General features: G+C 42.1%; 1 protein-coding gene across 1 annotated transcript in view; it reads right to left on the bottom strand.

Annotated features, from left to right (window-relative positions):
• Positions 1–19,835, bottom strand: part of astn2 (astrotactin 2) — a gene marked incomplete at both ends in the record, with an annotated part of 637,213 nt that extends 617,378 nt beyond the window's left edge. Inside the window, one exon of the mRNA XM_084047140.1 lies at positions 19,418–19,835. Coding sequence (XP_083903266.1) covers positions 19,418–19,835 — 418 coding nt within the window. The remainder of the gene's footprint in view (positions 1–19,417) is intronic.
• Between the last annotated feature and the right edge of the window lie 3,297 nt (positions 19,836–23,132).

Below are 23,132 nucleotides of genomic sequence, written 5' to 3'. Positions count from 1 at the left end.
TTCTTTTTCGCGGACCCACGGTTCTTGCATTTGTTTGATGATAAGGTTAGAACATAGTTTTAATGAGGTTACGTTTAGAAATAAGGTTAGGTAGGTTTAGGCATAGTTTACTGAAGTTACGTTTGTGAATACCGCCGGATTTGCTCCGGGGCGACTGTGTTTTAGTGCGACTGTGTTTTGGGGCGAGAGTTTTGGTATTCTCCATGCGACTGACAGGCAGCACTCCTCCGCTCAGAAACAGCGCGGAGATGTTAAATTAACGTCTCAGACAGACGTTCATATATATTTATTTAGCGATATACAAGTAGCTTAGAAGATTGTAGTAGCCTTTGCCCAATTGCCCATAAAAATATATACCTAACCGTTACATCATGATCCATAAATTAACAACGAGCCTCGCGTCGAGTCATTCATATCATTTATTAATTAATTGAGCTTATAGGTCTCTCTGGAAGGCATTGTAGGGGTAGATAACTTTAATCTCACTCAGTATTATTGAGAGATTTTTGAGAAAAACAAGCAATCTTTGTGGATTTCTCATAAATAAATATAAACACCTTTACCGCAGCTGCGCAGCAATTGCACAATCAGTGAAAATATTAATGACAAAAACATCGGAACATCGGGGGGAAAAATGACCGATGTCCGATATTGACATTTTGGTCCAAAATGACCGATACATCGGGCTCACCGATGTATCGGTCGGGCTCTAGTTAGCTTAAGAGACATGTTAGGTTTGACTAGATTCATATATTGGGCCAGTGTTAAAGGATAGAATGGGAAAAGTTCTGAAGAAACAGCATTAGGTTTAATTATACAGTAAGGTGACATGAAATGGAAACAGTGTTGGTGAACTTGCTAAAGTTAGCACAGCATGCCATCAACCCTCCGAGGTGCAGGCTATAATTAATTGCCTCTTAGCCAGCCTTTGTTCTTTAGATTTCAAAGATTTCAAGGAAGATTTGAGGAATGTAAAGGTATAAATAAGTCAGGGTTTTGGACAGTGACATGAACTACAAACTTTCACAAATTGTCCATACAATCCAAAAGTGTCGATTGTGATTTGGACATTTTCATAAAACCTTATGGGATTCTTGTTTTTTAGAGGCAATAGTTGATAGTGTGGATTAACATTGTGTCCATGGAGAGTCATCAGATTATACTGCCAAGTCCACTAAGCTAACAATGGCAAAAGTAATTGTCATCAAAGTTAATCTTAAACATCTTATGGGACATAAACAAAAGCTGTATGAGCAGTTTTGCAGCATGTAACAGACTAGTCATAGCTGGCACAAGTACTTGCTTCTTGTTTGGTTTCAAGCGGACTCCATTAACCAAAGTGACAACCGGAAAAGCAGAACTGGAACGAACGTATTGCACCCCCATGCATGTAAACCAAGTCCAAATGGGAACTAGGACAGATGTGTACAGTACACTGGAGCACGTGAAGATTGTGGGAGGCAACCCATCTGTTGTGGAAAGATTAATGGTCCACATGCTATATCTGAATAGAAATCTTGGTCAAGGTACAGAAAATCGCTTGGAGGGAATGAAATGGTTGTAAAATACACTGGCATAGATAAAAGGTTTAAAAACATTTGTAGGAACCATAGGGCTATGATAGTGTTGAGCTGTGCTGAGTTGGCAACTTTCCAAGGGCTAGAGAGAATTCTAGTGAGAATTAAATTTTAGGGTACTTAAAAATCTTTTGTAAAGGGCTTAACGAAACAATGGTTCTCCTTTGGTCTTTGAGACATGTAGCTTGTGATGTTTGCAAAATAAGATGTCCCCATTATGATTTGAGTAATTCCATAAATAATTACCTATAGATAGATATGTTCAGATTCAATGTCCACAATTAACTAAGATATCACTGCTAATTAATGCCTTTGTGAACAAAAAATATTTGCAATGGCAAAGGTCTGGCTGTCGGAATCAAAATAATTCTATACTGTACAAAACACTATTCACTTACCCTGTATTTAAAAAGTAAAGTCCTGTGAAGGATTGAGGTCACATTACAGCATGGGAGAAGGAAGGAATAGTGATGGGTGCAATAGCATTTAGAGCCCAAAAAACAAAGAGATCTAAGGCTTTGATCCTACCTGTGACCTCAAGGAGGACATCTGTGAGCCGTCTAGTCACTTAATAGCCAGCAAAGGGGATACTGTTATATTCAATAGAGCCAGATTTGAGTTAAACCATGGATTTTGTCGATGATGAACGACCCACACTTCTACCACCTATCATATCTATTGGTCACAAACTGTCAGAAAGCTGGTGCGGCAAACATCCCATTACGTATTGATTGTAATTTAGTCACTCTGCATTCTTTTCTTTGTTCCAGTAATGAGGTTTATAATTAAGTGTATCCACCCGAAACCAAAAACTTTGCAAAACAAAGTTGGAGCAATTTTGAATTCACATTGAGCAGAGATGTACTGTGAGTGTGAGGACATACAGCATGTATAGTGCTAGAAATTGTAAATAGTATTCATTCATTCATGCATTCCACTTATTTCTCATGTCTCATTTTCCTTCTCCTGGATGGATGGACAGCTTCTGTTGTTAAATGCAACACTAGTTGGCACAAACACTATACTTCCAACTTCCAATTTAAATGAAAGCATGCTGCTGACCAGGAATCAGTGGAGAGAAGTGGAAAACAGAGACAAGACAGGCACAAACATGAACCTGCATATTGGAATCTCTGCTAGAATCAAATAAAGTGTGTTACTTACACAGGTAGTGTTGAATAAAATGTATTAACCTGCTTATGTGTTAAGATCAAAACAAACTCCACCCTTTTTGGTTCGGCCCTAACATATAGATTCTGCGTCGCTACACGGCCCTCACACCTACGTTGCACCGCCGATCGGATCAATATGTCTGAGTCATAGCGTCCATGGAGAATCCTGAAGTCATCAGTATATGCCCATATATGGGCATATCTGTTCTGGACAACTGGATCTATATATGCCTACTGTACATATGGACATATCAGTCGGATCGACGGTGCTGGACAACCGCATTATTGTCTCTGCCAGAGGTGGAGAGTATGTTTTCATCTCCGTCCTTCCGTGTGTCCGCCAAGCTAACATTGGTTAAGCTTCACGTGACACGTACCATGATTGGCTGAATCTTTGCTTTGATTAGCTAGCGAGACGCATTATGATATAGAAACCTCTAAATAAGTGACGCACTTCAAAAAATCATTTATATTTTTTGAAGTGAGCTTCCATCAGCCAAGCTAACATTGGTCAAGTGACACGTGACAATATCTAACTATATAAATGGCGAGCGACTTCCGCACCCTCGGTGCGACACCCCACAGCTCTGTTATCGAATAAACAACGCACCGCCACACCACATGTCGCCAACTGACTCGCCACGGCGGCCGCGCTGAATTTACGCGTCGCGTAGGGGACATCTCATTGCTCACTACACCTTTTCCACCAAGCAACATAATTAATTAATTCTACTCACCAAATGTCGGACAAAACGGAAGGGGAGGCAGCTTCGTACCGTTTACCGTGCACACCACCGACACCGCACGGCGACGGGTTTCGCCGAAACAACACGAGCGGCCGCCATTGCACTCTGCCCATGTCCTCCTCCACAACACCACACACACAGCTCCTTTGCTTCAACCCCCCCCCTTCTTACGTACCTCCTTTGTTCCACCCAGGCCGTTACTTTCACTTCACTCATGTCTCGATCACAATATGTCCGTCCTTCACGTGCCATGTTCATCCCAAACACAAAAACAAACAGCCACGGCCAGTCGGCCACAGCACAGCACGCTGCCCAGGGTAATCTGGTAAACAAACCTGGCTAGGTTCATGACACCACAGGACTCGACAGTGATGTCATCATTATGCAACCCGGAAGTACAAATACCAAGGATAGGTCAGTGATGTCAGTCGGGTTGCCAAGTTTGCTGCCAGGTTTTAAAAAACAAGCGACAGAAACAAGCAAACCGTGCATGAAAAAAAAAAAAACTGCCGAAGGGGTCCGCCATGTTCCAGGGGGGTCCCCGGGGGTCCCAACACTCACAGGGGTCGGCGGACCACCAGGGGGTCCGCGGACCACCAAAGTAACAATCACTATTAACATTTTTTCCAATTTTTTTTTTTTTTTTTTTTTTTTTTTTTTCCTTTTGGACACTTTTACTCCGGCGATTTGGGTACCCCAATATACACGCACCCACGCTGGGCCCCGTGCGCGGCTGGGGTTGAGGGGGGCGTAGCCCCCCGAAACTCTAGTGTAACATAAATAGGTAAGACAGGATTAATCAGGAACAGTACTGGCGGAGACCTGTGCTCCGAGGAGCACATTTTCTAGTTTAACATGTTATTCAAACATTATATTTGGCTTTAAAGCTTCCATCTACTGCCTCTTTACAACATGGCGACGGATTTCACCCAAGCTCCCAGCGCCCCAAACCTCTGGCATGCATTATATAAAAAAAATTTTTTTCTAAGGGAGCAAATCCATTACAGTCTTCGCCTCATGGGGCCTTCTATTACGTGGTGGGAGACACACTAGAGGAGCCCCAGAGCAAAAAGAGCAACCAAATGGAATTACATTTATAAATCAGTGTCATGTTGTGCATTCAGTACATAGCCTGGAAAAGCCTCGAGAAGGCTATAAGTAGAAAGTTTATAAATCTTTAGGGAACTGTCTCGTTGAATATTCTCCTGTTAAATATATACTGGAAGCTGTTTTTTGACACACGTTGCTTAACATATGAATATAAGTAGGCTGGGAGGCTCCATCACCTTACTGAGAATTTTTAAGCTTGCAATTAAGCTACACTGGTGGGGAACGGTGCCAGGAGACAGTCACCGGAAGATAGAGGGGATACATTATATGATAAGCACTGAGACAATACCCAACTGAGATCCTCCAGAGGGGATGACTGTCACTGTCCGACTTGGGCAGAGAGACCGATGAGGAAGATAGGGTTGCCTTTTATTTTTGCTGTTGATGATAAAGAGAGCAGGCCACTGGTTTCAATTTACACGAAAGAGGACAAGTTAGTGCCTCCGGGATGGTCTGCAATGCTGTCCCCAGAGTTTTCGCTGAACCTCTTGAAGCATCCAACACCACAATATGGGGGTCCTTTGTAGAATGCCAATAGTAAAATGATCGTAGTACATGTACAGTAAGTAATACTACGGGGCATCTCAGGGTACTATACGATCAGCATTACATTTCAGGTTCGGATCTTTTAAGTGCCAGCCTCATCCAAGAGGTTAAGTTAAATGTCAGAAACAAAAATAAAGTAAGTAAGTAGGTTGGAGCGGCTTATTGTTATCAGCCGAGCATCGAGGGTGTCTCTCCCCAATACATATAGAGAAGCAGGGAAAAAATAAAGAACAAAAGTGTAATGCCATAGTAATGGATGCCATTATGTTTCATGATAGTGCAATAAGTTCCCTTTTTCCCTTTGAAAGTTGAACACAAAACATTTACTGAGTAAGCCCAAACTTAACAAAATCTGGCTTTTTAAATTGTATAAATCACTTGCACTGTATCTGCCATTAGTCAACATTGCTCCTCTGTGCCATTTAAGTTGGTTTGCGTGTGAGGCCAGTTGCACATGCTGTTGCTTAGATACATAAAAAACATTAATAACAATAACAACTACAACGATAATGTATAGACTCATAGAAACACCATCCCTCTCCATCACCAAGTATGACCGCCAAGTGTGTGGCGGTGTCTTCATCTGCAGAGACCCTTCCCTCTGCAGCAACTTTTAGTAATCAGCCATAAATAAGTTATCATCTCATAATCAAAGCTGCCCACTGCTGCCACCGCAAGTAAAACCAGCGACGGAGGCTGCATTTCCTAAGTCCATTACAAAATGCAGTTCCTGCTGAGGAAAGTAATCAGTATGGGTCACTGACAACAATTCATTCCTCTTTTCACAGTGAAAGCCATCACTTAGCCCTGTCACCATCTAGTTAAATTGGCACATTAACAGTGAGCTTGAGCCTTGACTCTGATTAGTCAAAATGCTGTCTAACTCTGTGCTTGTCAAATTATATTTCAACATGGTGAGGCAATACCACCTTACCTTTTTTCCCCCCTTTTTTTTCCTTTTTAGGATGAAAGAAACGAGCATGTTCCCCTGAGATTGGGGATTGGAGCGGTTTGTGATTGAGGATTTCATGCTGGGTGTATTCTATGGGGTGACAATCCACACGGCAAATGAGTTTGTCTTCAGTAGAACATTCAGCTTACACGCACATCCTCCTCCATTATGCAAGGCCAAATGATGAAAAATGAAAACCTTGTCTGCCTAAGAAAGCGTCACTACGTTGTCTATGTCTCAGACACAATTAAGCCGGTTGTAAATAATTGGATTAATTAATTTTACGCCGTTGCTCTGTAGGAGGCGAGCCGTCTAGAAATGGGTCTGTGAATACTGTATCTCGCAAACCGCTGGACCAATGAGTGCCAAGATTTCTGTGCATGCTGCCCCCACATAGGTTTTATTACTTTTATATTTGTTGAAATATTTCACTTGAAATGTATATAAATACAATCAATGGTGGTCAAATCGGCCTGAAACCTTAGACTGATGTGGCGTCATATATAATTGGCATCATAGATTGACCACATTAATGGGGCAAACTCTAGGCGGATTTCGTAGTGTGTTTTCCCGTTCAGGTAAAAAAAATAATACAGGGTAAAACATGGCAAGCTGCATATGGGTCTGTATCCACAGAAAGCGTTTTTGAGTGAATGAGCGCTTTGGATATTGTCCATAGCACAAGGAATGTTGATTGACGCCCGCAACTTTCAAACCTGTCAACCATTGCTGTGCTCGAACGTTGCGTTATCTGCGTTATAGGCTCTATGCACAGCAGCCATATTGGGAATGAATTGGGCCCCTTCCTTACTTCCTTCACAGGTGTTACCAATGATACTAATTAAGGATAAATGTTCCATTTAGTGTGGCATAGTGGTTGTCTTATTTTCAAGGACCCCCATAACTCTGAGAGTGTACAAATGGAACCAAATGGAAGGAAGTAAGAAGAGGCCCAATTTATTTCCAATATGGCTGCTGTGCATAGAGCCTATCGGCACAAATAACCGAGCTGAAAAAAATGGTAAACATGGATTTATCATGGTTGTGGTAACGATTCAAAGTGAGGTCAGACATAGCCAGGAGGATCAAACGGGACATTGATGAGTGGTGCCCCCCACCAGAAGTGTAAGTACTTTTCTGTCTGACGCGCCCAGGGCAATACGAAGAAAGGGGAAAAAAGGTCGCTGGACACAGAGATCGCTGAAAAGTGAGGTGTGGCACTGGGAGGAGCACTCCAGCACTTTTCCAGCACTCCAGCACTCTTTACCAGAGAAATGCATGGCGGAAAGGAGCTGGCAGTTTAAAAAAATCGGCCCTATGGCCGATCACACTACAAAGCTAATACTTTTAAATAATAGATGAGTTAGATATAGGTGTGCAAGCATTAACAATACTGTTGACCTACTATCTATCTAAAGCTTGCACATTGGCACACCCATGGCTCTGGGCACAGCTACATACCTAACAAACCCATTATTCATTGTATTAGCTGTAGATGTGTTTTTTTACTAGCCTGTCATGTTTTGTTTTTACACTTCTGTAGTTTTTAACCTGCACAGGAAAATAAAATCAAAATCAGCCGTGGGTTTCATACTCCTTTCTTTAACCCATTAAGACCGGGAACGCAGCATCTGTGTCATTTTATAGATTTCTTTGGGCTATTCAAAAAATAGCAGATCTACCAGCTCATAGCGTGGCACCGAGTGAACGCGCTACGAGCTTGTGGATCTGCTATTTTTGAAAAATCGTGACAATTTGTGCAAGTCTTTTAATATATGTATTTTTAAAGTGAACATTTGTAACAGAAATCATTGCTTCTGGGGGTCCCTGGAACAAAATATTTTGAGATGGGGGTCCGTGGCCAAATACATACAATTTGGGGGGTCCTTGACAATTATGAAGGGGTCCTTGACAATTACGTCTTGCAAATAGGATTTACAAGACAGTTGTAGAATCCCCAGAAGCAAAGATTTTACTTAAAAATATTAGCTTTAAAAAAAAAATATATATATTCAAAGATTTGCAAAAATGTTCACAACTAAAAAAAAAAAAGCCCAAAGAAATCTTAAAATGACACACAGATGCATTCCCCGGTCTGAATGGGTTAAGTCCGTGATTCAACATGAAGACACACCATTATTAGTCGCTGTGGTCTATTTTATTCTCTCTTTTTTTTGCCCAAACAATTATGTTAACTCCACAGTGGGTCTCCCGACACGGCTGACTGACGGGAACACTCAAAAAAACTCCCATCTGAGCTCCGTGCTTGGCCATGCCTCCCCCACCAACTCCCTGGGAGACCTTTGCCCTCTGTTCACTGCTTCCTCCCTGGTACACAGCTGAACCTCTGACATATGATTGAGATGTAGCTCAGTGTGTACATGCTCTGTGCCACAGGGAATGTAGCACTCTGGCGCAGCCAGACATTTTTTATTTTTTTTCCCTCCACTTTTTTTTTTCCCTCCACTTTTTTTAATCTCCCATCTCTAAAGCAAGCCCAGTTTGCTGTAACTCCTGTCTGGAAAGATAGAGTGAGAGGGAGGGAGGGAGAGAGAGAGAATAGGGAGAGAAAAGAGGGGCTGGCGAGGACACGCCGTAGTGCGATAAAGACGGTGTATAAAAGCACGCCGTACTGGGCGAAATGAACGGTTGTAGAGAGGTTTCGGCTGCTATGATGGACAGAGAAGATAAAGGAGGAGGGGGAGGGGGGAGGGTTGAGTGTTTGGAGCCGGTGCTACTGCCTCAAGGTGTTCAAAAGGTTACCTCCTAATGAGGTGTTTACAGAGCCAGCCATGTTGCTAAACGTATTGATTTCCATCCAGCTAGCATCCCACGTCATCACTTAAAATGAGCCAGGAAAATAAGCCCCTGTGAAACCGCACAGGTTTGTTAAATATCACATTTAATTCCATAATTGTGTTCTGAATTCTAAGTATGAAATTCATTTTAAATATACACCCCCCCCAGCCCCAGACACAGACATTATGATTTTGTAGAACACTGGTGCAACTAGAAATGCACACAATTCTACATAAAAACGGTGTGAAAAATGGACCCGGGTTGTATTTTTTACACTCATGGTTATATTAGCACTGTAGATTTGACTGTGTAAAGAAAGGCCTGCAGGTTGCCTGCATATACAAAGCGTAGATGTCTCGCAGCTTTCACATTTCTCAAAACATGGGGAATGCTATAGTCACAGGAAAAGGGGGGTAAAGGGAGGACTCCTCTGAATATCTCCCCTTTTTTTTGCCTCTCCTCGCTCATCCATTCTCCATGACACTTGGGCGTATAAATCAAGGCTGGTGCTTGCAGGCTGAGAGGGGGCATGGGGACTCACTGTCTGACACACCAGTCATTTAAACAGTTCCCCCCTCTCTCCGTTAGCTCTGGCTTTGTGACAATGCTCTGCAACAAAACCAGCATCAGGCAATATTAAACATGCAGACAGGAGGAGTGTGGTCATACTGTATAATGAGAGTGTGTAGAAGTGCATGTGCGCGTGCGTGCGTGCGTGAGTCTATACTCCATTCCCACACATTTCATACATATGTGATGCTGCTAAGTTACTTGCAAAAGAGCCTGTGGCCTACTCTGCCTTATTTTTATTTAATTTTTCGAGTACACATCTTATGTATATTTGATATTGTTTTGTTATTCGACTATTTCCTTTTCTTATGATTACCGGAAAAGAATTTCTCCCACACTGTTACATCTGTAAACTTGTGATGTAACTGTGTGCGCGCGACCGCGCGTGTGCACATGCGTGCGTGTGTGTGTGTGGGAGTGATGTGTGTCCTGAGGGGGGGGGCTTATGTCTACCCGTCAAGTACCATCCCTTTGTGTCTGAGCCCGAGGATTTGTAGTATCCTGGGGCATCCGTTTGTCATTATTTTGATAGAAGGGAAAATGCCAAGGGGAAGGACACTGATGCAGACACTGTGTATTTACATCACCATTCTGATAGTGAACATTTCCTTGTCATTTTCGTCTATGTGTTCAGTATGCTTTCTTAAGCAACAAACACTATGCTGTCTTCTACTTTTTACAATCTGATCAATGTATGGCATGTCAGCTTACAGAAAAGCAAAAAGAAGCTAAGACACCCAACACAATGGTGTTAAATTCAGAAGACAAGGACGGCACACCAAAGTGACTTCAGTGTCGATGTTAGCTTCAAGTACCATCCTACAAAGGATGTGCATCACCTTTGGATCACTAATGATCTCCACCAGGCCGGAAAGCCGGGAAAGACAGATTATGTTTTTGCCCCTGTGACTGACTGACTGAGTAGAGTTCTTAATGGGCCCAACTCAGCCCGAATGAGTTGAAGCACGAGCCCTACCCCAGCCCGATCATACATTATTCAGCCTCAACCCAAAAAAGATATATAAAAAGATATATAAAAAGATATATAAAAAGATATATATATATATATATATATATATATATATATATATATATATATATATATATATATATATATATATATATATATATATATATATATATATATAAAATGCCAGAAATTGCTGCGAGAGAGAGAGAGAAGAGAGAGAAAGTGACGGTGACATAATGGTTGCATCTAACCAACTTCTAGGCGAGTTTATTGTGAGGAGCATGGCTCAGTGGACACAAACACACACACGCGACAATCAAAAAAGACCAATACTTGCATGGTTTTCACGTTGTGAAAAAGTGAATTTGAGTGAGCTCACAACTCCATTCATTAGTCGGTAAGTCTTCCACTACATCAACAAGTAGCTTCTAACCAGACATCCTGGAGCTGGCAGCGAGACTTCAAAATAAAATTTACAATGATATGATTAGTCAACGCATATTTTATTTTGGAGTCCCCACGGCGTCTTACTGGCAGTCAGTGAAGAACAAAACGCAAACAAAAACATTCCCTGCTCCTCTCTGTTATTATCCGTATTTAGCGCAACCAAGGATGCACACTGTTTGTTATAATATAAAGCTTGTACATCTGCTATTAATATACACACACAAAATATTTTATAAAAGAAAACCACAACCGATCCTGACCAATGTACATAAATTGACCCGCCGGGTGGGGTTAGGCTGAAATTTAGAACTCTTACGAGTGAGTGAGTGAACCTTTGGACTGATCGGCATCAGACTTTTTGTGCAGGCAGCCAGTAGTCCAAGGAATACACTATCCCAATGTTTTCAAACTAGCTTCATGGTGGCACTATACCAGCCTGCTTTACGTTTTGGCTCCTGAACCGTAGGTTGTACAATAAAAAAAGTATGTTTTTCTTGCATTCCTTAGAACATGACCCCCATGTAGGCATATATTAACTGGATTTAGCAAAATTTTAAATTCTTCACAACATACCACCTTTGTACTCCTCCAGATTGTATCCAAAACAAATTGAATGCAACATCCAATCAACCCCAAATTGCATGTTGAGTGGTCTCTATATTGTGCACCTTCAAAAGAGCTTTCATGTCTGTCCATAGATGTGAAAAGTTGCACCGTATGCTGCAGAAATGCTATTTCCCCCGCAGCTTCTTTGAGTTCTGACAGTGGCAACCCATGACTTACACAGTCCTAGGCAGACAACCCAGCTTGGCGGAGATATGTGCTCCACGACGCGCCCCTTTCTAGTGTATTTCGAAATGAGGGAGTTTGGTGTAGGCGAATGCCCCTAACAGCTTATATTTCTGTCACAAAATGTAAAGTGTAAAAACTAGAAGCTCGCCCCCGCTACGCGGGGGCTCGCGTCTAGCCCGCGGCCACGCCCACGTAGCGCCCGCGGCCACTTGGCAACTCATATAAGTGGCGTAGCGTCATGAGGGTCAGTGGGGCCGTGGCTCGGTCAGTGAAGACCCTGTAGTGCGGATGATATGTGGCATAGAGGGGCAGATTGTAAATCCCCAGAGGAAACATCCGTGGGCTACCATTGGTGCAGCGATGTGTGCGGTCGCCCTGCGGCCCCTCCTCCTCCACCAATGTGCAGTATTGAGAGCCCTGACGTCACAACAATTGGAGCGATGGGCACTGCACTGTGGTTGGTTAGGGTACACCTAGGGCCCAGGTAGAACCCAGTTAAAGCCTGCATGGGCAAACCCAGGTAGGACCCGCCTTGGTCCCACATAAACATGGGTAGTTGGGGCCCACCTAAGGGCCAGGTAGAAGCTACTTATAGCCTGCATGGGCATCGCAGTTGGGACTGAAGTGGATGCCGCTGACATTGCTGACATGGGGTCCATATGGTTTAGCCCACCTTGAAACCATATGGGAACTACGCTGGCATGCTGGCTGTAATGCAAACGCTGCATCATACCTGCAGTGTGTAGTTTGATGTTGTGTGTGTAGCAGATATACCTGCAGTGTGTAGATCAATGTCCATATGAAAGTCAATGCCCAGCATTTTTTTTTTTCCCCAGCAGAGTTTCTAGTGTCTCTGTCTCTCTCTGGAAGAGGTTGCACATGAACTCTGCAGCCGCACTGAGGCGCTTCAACACAAACACTCTGACATTAAGCTGCTTCACACAACAAACATCAGCACGATGCTGCTGTTTGTCCAAAAGACACAATGTCCTCTCCCACCGACGTCATGTGTTCATTTATCGACAGCCGTACAGACTCCTTTTGACACATTTTACCTCGTTTATCCAGCTCTCACTGACTCATCGGGGTGTTATTTTGCTGCGATTAAGTCAACGATGTGAGAGATTAGCTATCACAGACGGACGGACAGGGGGTGAAACATAGTCTTGCGCCATGCCTTTCGGCCTGGCGGAGACAATAAAAAAAGGAAAGTAAAGGAAATGAGCATTTCTGCAACAAAAGTAGTCAACAAACTATACTATGAAAACATGGGCCACATTGTCAAAGAATGTAAGAAAGAGGCAGTCATGTAGAAAATAGCCGATCTACAAGCTTACAAAGCCTCTCAACGTGAGGCGTTTTGAGCTTGTAGATCGGCTATTTTCACAATATGTACTTGTGGAACGGAGTCAAACAGAATGGGGGGGTCCCCAGATCAAGTACGTTTATTTGGGGGGGGGCGGGGGGGGGGCGGCGTGAAAGGGTTGATAAGCACTGCTGTAATCGGAGCGAAATTATCTGAAATTACTACATGACCATAATGCAGCCTAACATGCGTTGCACGGGGCGGTCCTGCCATTACGTTAGTTACTGTAGTTGCTGTGGAGCTATAGTTCTCCAGAAGACACACACAAACATACACCATCTACAATGGACTAACTGAGCAGCAATATTGACATTCACCACACGAACGTGCATTGTTGACAAAGTGATTGCACAGCCGCTGCAGGCATGACAACCACGTTAGCGTTAGCGACATGGCAGCTATCACAGCGCCCTGTCCGTCGTCGCTGGGACAAACTGTGATGGCTACAGCAGTAACAGCAAGCTGTCTGCGATGCCATTGTCTGGAGACTGCTCTTAGCGTGACACGACCAATGAGAGTGAGCGCTGTAGTTGTTGCTAAGATACGGTGGCGTCTCTGCCCCATAGCTTGTAGATCTCTCACGCATGATTGGCGTAGGCTGCGTTGCCAGGTCTGACTGTTTGTATAAGCGATTTTGGGCTTATTTGGGTGCACTTTCGGGCTCGTTTCCATAGACCACGGCAGCGCTTATTTCTTTCCCGTGACCGATGTGGCAAAAAAAGTGCAAAACGAACCATCCGGAAGTAAATTGCGAGATGAAATATATAGCACTTTTTGATTATTAGAGAAGGAGACACATGTGAAGGTTGAAAATGAAAGGTAGTTGATTATATAGTTTTTCATGAGGGATTTTTGTAGCAAGTTGTGAGAGAATTGGGCCACTCCTGTGGGCGGGGGGCTGATTAGAACCATTGGGGTTTGAAAGGAGACGCTCTCTGTTTGAGTGATAAGATGAATACAAAATACTCCACAGAACAGCAGACTGCTAACTTAATAATGAGAGCTCTCTCTGTTGTTTAGGTTAGATGATTTCTCTCCGCTCCCCCAGGTACGGGACCGAGGGGCTATCCTTTTACCACCCCGGGGGGTTGATGATAATGCATATATGATTGTAATATCAGCAAACACAATGCGCTTTTGCTGATATGTAGTAGCACAGCCTAGTCTATATTTACTCAAAATAACTTCAGTTCCCACTGGCCATACCACAGAATTGGCTAGCCAATGAAGATTATCTACAACATAATTCAGCCCATGTGATACTCCTGTCTCTGCAGTCTCTGTGTGCAGTGAGCCACACCGCTAACAAATCAAGGCCTAAAGTATCATATAACAAAATCTCCAGGTATAAAGTAAAAAAAAAAGGAAAGAAGTGGCTTAAAAAAAGATTTCCGCAATAGAGAAGAAACACAGCAGCAGTTTTTAACTACACTCTCTAGTGTGACAATCTTCACTCATCCACCCAGCTGTAACCAGCCACAGTAGTAGTTTACACTGTCAAAACACACCATGGCTAAATAAGTACAATAAAGCACAGGCCTCCGTCAAAAAGACAGTACAAATATGTTCTGATTTTAGTAAAAGATGTCCATATCATTTTACCGACACAAATGATCCATTTATTTATCCATACTTTTTTAAAATAGATTGGATGTGTTATACTGATATGTTCAGAACAATTATTATAGACCACCCAAGCATGCCGTACATTTCACACCCAAATAAGGGATTCTGATTCCATCGCCTCACCAGACTAATGGGAAAATGATGAATTGGAGTATAAAATGATTGCCACAAATTACGTCCGACGCCAACACTGATTATTTTGCTTCAGATCTCTGGATTTAATGTACTGCATATTTGTTTGTCAATGTGTTATGGAATAGTTTTCAAGCTGCAAATGTAATGTAATGCTGATGTCACCTGCTCTGCACAAACTAGCAGGAAGATATTGGTCAAAGAAACAAATGATCTACCGTAATTAACTTTAAGAACAATCAAGAACAACACCTAAGTAACTATATAAGACTGTATACTTTACGATAAAGGTTCATTTTAAAATAATTAGTTTGAGGAAATATCTCAATCAGTCACCTATCTCATGGCAAAAGAAAAACATGTTCCCGTGGGTTTGTGGCGCACATCAACACCTATGGTAGTTTGTTATTGTATAAAACATTATTATTAAATAATTTAAGTTAATTTACAATACATTGATCCTAGGAAATGTGTCCTCTTCATTTAACCCATCCCAACTATTAGGAACTGTGGGCAGCCACTGAGCAGCACCTGGAGATCAGCTTCAGCTTTAAGACCAGCACCTTGCACTGTACTACTGTATGTATGTCCCTAAACATATGTGTTTTGGTATGACAGGAAACTGGAACTCCTGCAGGAAACCCATGTGAACATGGGGAGAACAAGCAAACCTGACACAAGGAACATGGCAACTTCTTTCTATGAGACAACAGTGCTAACCACCGAGCCACCATGATGTCACACTATGATGATAATTCACCCTGCTATAGATTCAGACAATTAAAGGAACAGAATTCCAGTTCATTTTAAGCCATAATTTGCAAAATAAAGGGGGGGGGCCCGAAATCATGACACATTGGTCGTCTGTACTTTGCAGTATATTGTAAGCCATAATTTGACTTTTTGGATGACAACGCACGTACTGTATGCAGCCGACGTGTCTTGATTTTTAACCACTTGTGTCCCTATTTTGGGCATGTCAATATAGGCGGACATTTTCAAAAATGTTCGGAAATAGCAGACCTGCAAGCTCACAACGCAGTGCAACCCGATGCACGCTTGTACATGGACTATTTGGGAATTTTCGATCTTTGAAATAAACATCAAATCAAAGTTTTTCAAATTGATTTTTGACAAAGTATCAGTCAAAACAACGGTGGGCTGGCCTCTCCGAAATCTGGAATCGTTCAGGGGTCTAGGTTTCAGGGTAAGCAATAGGCTCTAGGCACAGCAGCCATTTTGGAGAAAAATTGGGCCTCTTCTTACTTCCTTCACAGGTGTTACCTATGATACTAATGAAGGCTCTGTTCCATTCTGGTCAAACAGAGTCAGGGTGCTGATATTGTGCATGTTGGCTCACTAGAAATACTAGTGGGTCTCAAAGTGTGGTCCAGGGACCCTCATGGTTCCTTGAGAGGGTGTAACTCTGAGAGTGTACAAATGGAACCAAATGGACCCTCCCGGGTCCATTTGGTTCCATTTGTACACTCTCAGAGTTATGGGGGTCCTTGAAATTAAAAAGTTTGAGAACCACTGTGCTACACTAAATGGAACAGAGCCTCCATTAGTGTCATTGGTAACACCTGTGAAGGAAGCAAGGAAGGGGCCCAATTTCTGTCCAATATGGCTGCTGTGCATAGAGCCTATTACGGTACAATGTCCAAAGCTACCTGTGAGAAGGGAGACACTGTAACACTGGTAACTCCACTCCTTCATATCCATGGATATGCTGTATATCCATATTTCCATTGGACTATTCCTTACGTGCAACGTCTAATGAAAACCGAACCGAACAGACAATGTGCTATTTCAAGGTAGAAGGAATGCAATCCATCATCCTCTTATAGCTTAGGCTATATCCCATTAAAGAGATGCAGAGATTGAACATCTTAACCAAAATATGCTTTGATATGTAGACCCATCTCCTTCCATACATACAGTATGTGATTAATAATGCAATAGTGTAAATTGCAATGCCATCGTGCCCACACATAGTCAAAATACAGTCTAAAAGCCTTGTATATAATGTTGGTACTGTATACCTTGACATCTCCTCAAATTATGTTGTTAATTCATCATTGTATTATTCATTATGACATGCCATCACTGACTTAACATTTTGAGTGTACAGGAAGGGGGGGGGGGGTATATTGCCATTCCAAGTTTGTGATTTATAAAGCTCAAATCAAAGCCACTGTGTGTGTACATACTTTTTTATTATTTTCTCCCTTTTATACATGATGATACCCCTAGATGAAACCCTTCTCCGCTCCATCATCAGTGAGCAGTCATGCACTGAGAGGAGGGTGAAGCAGCAAATTTGCTAGCTGGCTGAATGGGAGGACAGAGAGGCCTTTCTACCAGTCGACGGCTGTCCTTAATGAGAATAGAAAGTGATTTACTAGCTTAATGCTCCAGCCCTCCGCCTGCCTGCCTCCCCTTCCCCGCAGTCTGTTTAGTCTACACTGCTAGACATGAGATGAGATAACATTCTCTACACTACACCAATAATTCTCTACAATGCCATTTCAACAGAGTTCACCTAGAAGAACTGTTTTGAATTTCAAAGGCACTCCTCAAATATGATCAGTTGCTCTTCGGCATGCCATAATATTGTATGTATTGCTTTACCCACTCTATAACTAAAGATTACAGTACATATCCATCCGATTCGCCTGTACAAAATATAGCATGCTACAATATATTGCTGTCAACTGAAGCTCAGAACACAGGCCAACACCGATGTCAGTGTAAATACGGTCAATGTAGCACTAAGATCAGGTCAGCCAAACTTCCCTTAAACAGAGTGAGAAGTGAGAACATTTATTTGAAATATGGTGTAAATGTTGGCCACTTAAAAGATTCCCTTGTGTTTACCGCGCCGTCTTACAGATAATAGATGGCCTTTGTCTCTGTACATAAACAACAAATATTTTCTTGGGCAATAGCCTAATGTAATGGCACAGCCTATTTTCCACACTCACATCCAGTTAGACTGTCCCCCCCATCACCACCTAAACTGAACGATTTTCATAGCAAACTCTTAGGATCGTCCTCTAAGGTCACATTTTGTGCTTAGGTGAGTCACAGTATAGGCTGGGGAGGTCTTTTTTGCCTTTCTGTTTTGTTTTGGGAGGACAAGAAATACTGGATGAAATGAAGCATGACAGGAAGTTGTGTGTGTGTGTGTCTGTTCCAAAGTCGTTCAAAAAACTGCAATGGGGGCATGCTTACAGCACTGCAGTCATGGGCCTATTCAGCACTCCTTTATCAAACTTTTCCAACAGCTAGCTACGCACGTGCCCTGACCCTGTATGAAGTCTGTGCTCACATGGGAACAAAATAGCAATTTCATGCAGATTTGCCCAGCAAAATTGCTTTCCCTGCTTGGTGCATCATACTTATAGCTAGGCATGACATTCGAAATAATAATCTCTCATACTAGCCGCATGTGTGCGTGTGTGTGTGTGTGTGTGTGTGTGTGTGTGTGTGTGTGTGTGTGTGTGTGTGTGTGTGTGTGTGTGTGTGTGTGTGTGTGTGTGTGTGTGTGTTGTGTGTGGTATGAAAGATTAAGATTATGTAAGGTTAAATTGTAGTAGTTACTTCAGTTCGGATTTCTACAGCCTATTGCATCTGCTGTATTTCCAGCCTACAGTACCAGACATTGTCCCATGCCATTTCGACTGTGTTTCAAGCAATGCTCTTAAGTAAGGAATATAAGCTGTTAGGTGTTAATTTCCTTTAATGATCACTGCCTGTGTGCAACATGAAACAAGCCATTAAATTGTGTGAAATCGCTGTGATGATAGCATGTAGGAGAAACTATGGCTTATTATTAAACTGTAAAACATGCATGCACATGGCTTGTGTTTGTAGTCTAGGATGGCTATTGCATACTGTACTGCAGTGGTGGAAAGTAACTAAGTGCATTTACTCAAGTACTGTACTTAAGTACAATGTTGAGGTATTTTTTACTTTACTGGAGTATTTCCAATTTTCAATACTTTTACTTCTACTCCACTACATCACTACACCACTACAGACCAAATATTGTACTTTTACTCCACTACCATTATTTGTCAAACTTTAGTTAGTATTTACTTTGCAGATTTGTATTATTATTATTACAAAACATACATTAACCACTTCAGCCATAAATACATTTCGGCCATTTGAAAATAGCCAATCTACAAACTCAAAATGCAGCATTGTGAGCTTGTAGATCTGGTATTTTCAAAAGATTTGTATAGATTTGAAATGGGACATTCTGCATACCTACTTTCTACTCTCTACTTTAAGTACATTTTTATACCAATACTTTTGTACTTTTACTCAAGTAGCCTACATTTTGAATTTCGGACTTGTACTTGTAACAGAGTATTTCCACATTGCAGTATCGACACCTTTACTTAAGTAAGAAATGCTGAGTACTTTTTCCACCACCGCTGTACAGTACTGTACCACGAGCACACGGCGCGAATGAAAGGTCCCTAAAATGCGCACAATAAGCTGACACAGTTCTACGTTCCATTGACGAGAGGGACAGACAGACAGACAGACAGACAGACAGACAGCTGACTGTAACAGCCGTCGCTAATCATCATCATCTTACCCAGGGTGAAGTAGGGGAGAGCCGTGTTGTCCAGATCATCCATGACGGAGATGCGTCCAGGTAGGTCAGTTCTAACGAATAAAAGGAGTCGGGATTCCCTTTCTCCTCCTCCACCACCTCCAACAGCACCTGCTCCTCCACCAGCACCACCACCAGCACCTCCGACCACGCTTCCAGAGCCCGCGCCGCCGGTGAAGCTGAACTCGTTCTCGCGGAGCACGGGCAGGGTGGACACGGTGACCGTTTTAACTTCGCACGGCGTCTCCGCGTCGTTCATCATCTCCTTGTCCGACAGCAGCATCTCCTCGTCCTCGCTCCGGTTCCCGCGGACCGGCGTAACGGTCCCCGTTAGTAATATTAAGAGCCCGACGAGGAGGATAGGAGCACCGCCGAGGTGCAGTACTTCTTTCCCTGCCATCCCGTTCCTTGTGTTGTGACTGTGTGTGTGTGTGTGAGTGTGAGTGTGTGTGTGGGTGCTCTGCTCTCCGCTTTGAGTGCGGTTCATAAGCGGTCCGTTCGTTTATAGTACAGTCTCTCGCTCTCTCTCTCTCTCTGCTGCTGCACGGGAGTCATGTACCGTCCAGGAGGCGGCAGCACAGGTGTAGTGGAGTCAGAAAGAATGACACTCTGTGTGTGTGTGTGTGTGTGTGTGTGTGTGTGTGTGTGTGTGTGTGTGTGTGTCATTCACAGCCACAGTGGTGGAAAGAGTACTCACATTTATTTACTTGAGTAAAGGTATGTAGAAAATAAATACTCTGTTACAAGTAAAAGTCTGGAATTAAAAATGTACTTAAGTAAAAGTACAAAAGTATTGGTATCAAAATGTACTTAAAGGTTAACTAGGTAACTTTAAGCCATATTTTATATGTATATATATATATTTATTTATTTTTCCCTCTATCAGCCACTATATAATTATGCTGGGGTGTTTTCCTATGTTGACATTCCACTGTTTATGTTGACATTCATCCCTTACAGGGACGCCTCTGTCTGTGGGAGGAGTGGGGGGGGGGGGAGCTCTTAATTGCTCCCTTTGATCTTCAGAGCACCGAGTTGATTGATTGGTACCAAAAGTACTCAGTATGCAGAATGTCCCATTTCACAAGTTTTCAAATGTATACATGAATCAAATCTTTTAAAAATAGCAGATCTACAAGCTCACAATGAGTCTTATCGCGACGCAATGTGAACTTGTACATCAGCTATTTTCAAATGGCCAGAATGTATATAGGGCTTAAGTGGTTAATGTGATTTTTGTAATAATAATCAAAATCTACCAAGTAACTTGTTACTAAAGTTTTCAAATAATTGTAGTGGAGTAAAAGTAAAATATTTGCCTCTGAGATGTAGTGGAGTAGAAGTAAAAGTACTGCAAATTGGAAATACTCCAGTAGAGTTAAAATACCTCAAATTGTACTTAAGCACAGTAATTGAGTAAATGCACTTAGTTACTTCACACCTCTGGTGGTGTGATTCATTCACAGCTGTGTGGTGATACTTTGACTGGCTCAAACAACTATAAACACAGGGTAGGCGTGTGTTCAATCAAATATAAATGTGGATGAATGTGAAGCAGTGAGAGATCATGTGACTTCCGTGGGAAATAGGCAGACTCAGAATGAGCAGCATTGTTCAAATCATTTGCAATGAGATAAAATAGCATAGGCCTACCAAAATAGGCTCAAGAGCTTATTTCCAATGTGTAGGCTACTTTGATGCATGATAGCCTATAAGATCATGGTAATTAAGACTACCTAGATGTTCATTCATGGTCAAACTACAAGTGTGTCATTTTACCTTGAGAGATGGAGAGAAAACATTAAATTAATAGAAAGCAACATTTTAAATTAAAGTATACAATTATTATTATTATTAGCCTATTTCCAGCAATAGCTACAGGTTAAGCAATTAACCAAATTATCAAAATAAAAACAAAAACAAAAAAAAGAAGAACAACTTTGGAACCCATCCAAACATAATGGACCAGATTGGCTTGAATTTAGCTTCAGAAACAAATTTGTAAATTACTATTATCAATCGTTGCCAGCAAACTGCCTTATGACAAAAACCCTGTCATCCCTTTCCTTTGACCAGAAGATACACACAATCTACAATGGTCTGAGGTTTGGTCTTCAGCACATAGGCCTACTGTTGAACATAGTTTGTCAAGTTAAAGTATTGTAAAAAAAACAAAAACAAAAAAAAACAGTTTTCAGTACCATGGACAGCGACCAGGGGATTCCTCATTAGTGGCCAGGAGACCTGCATTCCACCTTGGAACCATGCTTGGAACAAGTTGTTCCACCTTCCCCTTTCCCCTTACATTTAGAATTGTAAGCTATAGGAAATAACATATTTTTATTAGCAAAGAATACGGTTGCATGAGTCCTGGTTTTCTCCAACCTATAATCATTCTATGAATTCATGAATAAATTGTGTATGTCCTGTTTCATGTTGAATACAGTATGAAAAACTTCCATCTGGTCATTTCGAAATGGTAGCCTATGTTTTGCACACAATAAACAATTCAAAGCATTTTCAGAAACAAACAAAAAATGCTTCCTCTCCTTCAGTACAGAACCCCTAAAAAGAGCAAAACACCAACAAAGAAATGTCATGGTACAGGCCCTTTTAGACTTTGTTTGTTTCTTTAGTTGTTGCCTAATTGAGCAAAGATAAAAAAAATTGAGCAAACTAAAAATCTAGTTTACCAGGGGGCGCCCGCTGCCCTAGCGGTCCGGGCGCATACCACATATAGGCTCTAATGCAGCCTAACAGCATGTCACGGGTTCGGATCCCGACCCCGACGACCTTTGCTGTTTGTCTGTCCATCGAATTGTATTGGTGTGAGTTAATTCTTCGAAACACTCCTTAGTACTGTTGTAGACTTGAATAAAAACAACATTGTTTGGTATCTCTATAACTGATCAGTGTTTTATCTTTTTGCAGGTAATGTATTCTAAGGGACACTTTTAGGCACCCTGAATCTCACATTCAACGCCCACACCCCATTTTAACTTACAGTAACTCACATATGGGTCACGGTTTGCATTGTTTTCTGTCTTCATTTGACATTGTGTCATAACAAGCATAGTTGGCTAGCATAGTCAAATGCTCGCCTAAAGGGCAAATTTGACATACTCCACTGTCCTCCTAGTCAAAATGCTGACACTGTAGAGAGATCTAGAGTGTGCCAACAAAGCACATATACTGCATTTTTTTCTTTTTTTTTTAACAGACATATCCGCTTTTACTGGTAGATTTCACTGAACACTCTATGTCTCTGATGGCCAAGTGGTAAAAAGGGATCAGAGACGGGGTGTATATGTGGATAATGTGGCTGTGTGTGCAGTGATATGTAAGTACAGCAGCAACTCAAACATGGTGTATGAAAAGGAGCCTGCATTTTTAATAGATGGAGGGCTTTTAAACACAAAGTCCCTGGTTGGTTATATGAGATTTATTGCCAGGAAAATTGCTTTGACCTCTATGCCAAGGCAGCGTCTGATTTCCCCCAAAATTGAATTTGACAGACAACAAGGCAACGGGCGGCTGCGGCGCAACGGAGATGGTTAAAGGGTTTCTTCAGCATAATAAGTGCAGGTCCTGGCTTCGCTCCTTAGCACCTCTTTCGACAAGGCCTGCTACAGTGTTGTGTGATTTCAGCAAATTAATTGTTTGCCTCCGTCTTTTCTTCAACAGTACTGTGCAGTAA

The sequence above is a fragment of the Gymnoscopelus microlampas genome (genome assembly GCF_963454915.1).
Source record: "Gymnoscopelus microlampas genome assembly, chromosome: 21".
In the NCBI taxonomy this organism is placed as follows: Eukaryota; Metazoa; Chordata; class Actinopteri; order Myctophiformes; family Myctophidae; genus Gymnoscopelus; species Gymnoscopelus microlampas.
Note: the sequence above shows the minus strand (reverse complement) of the source record. Positions and strands in the feature narration are given on the sequence as shown.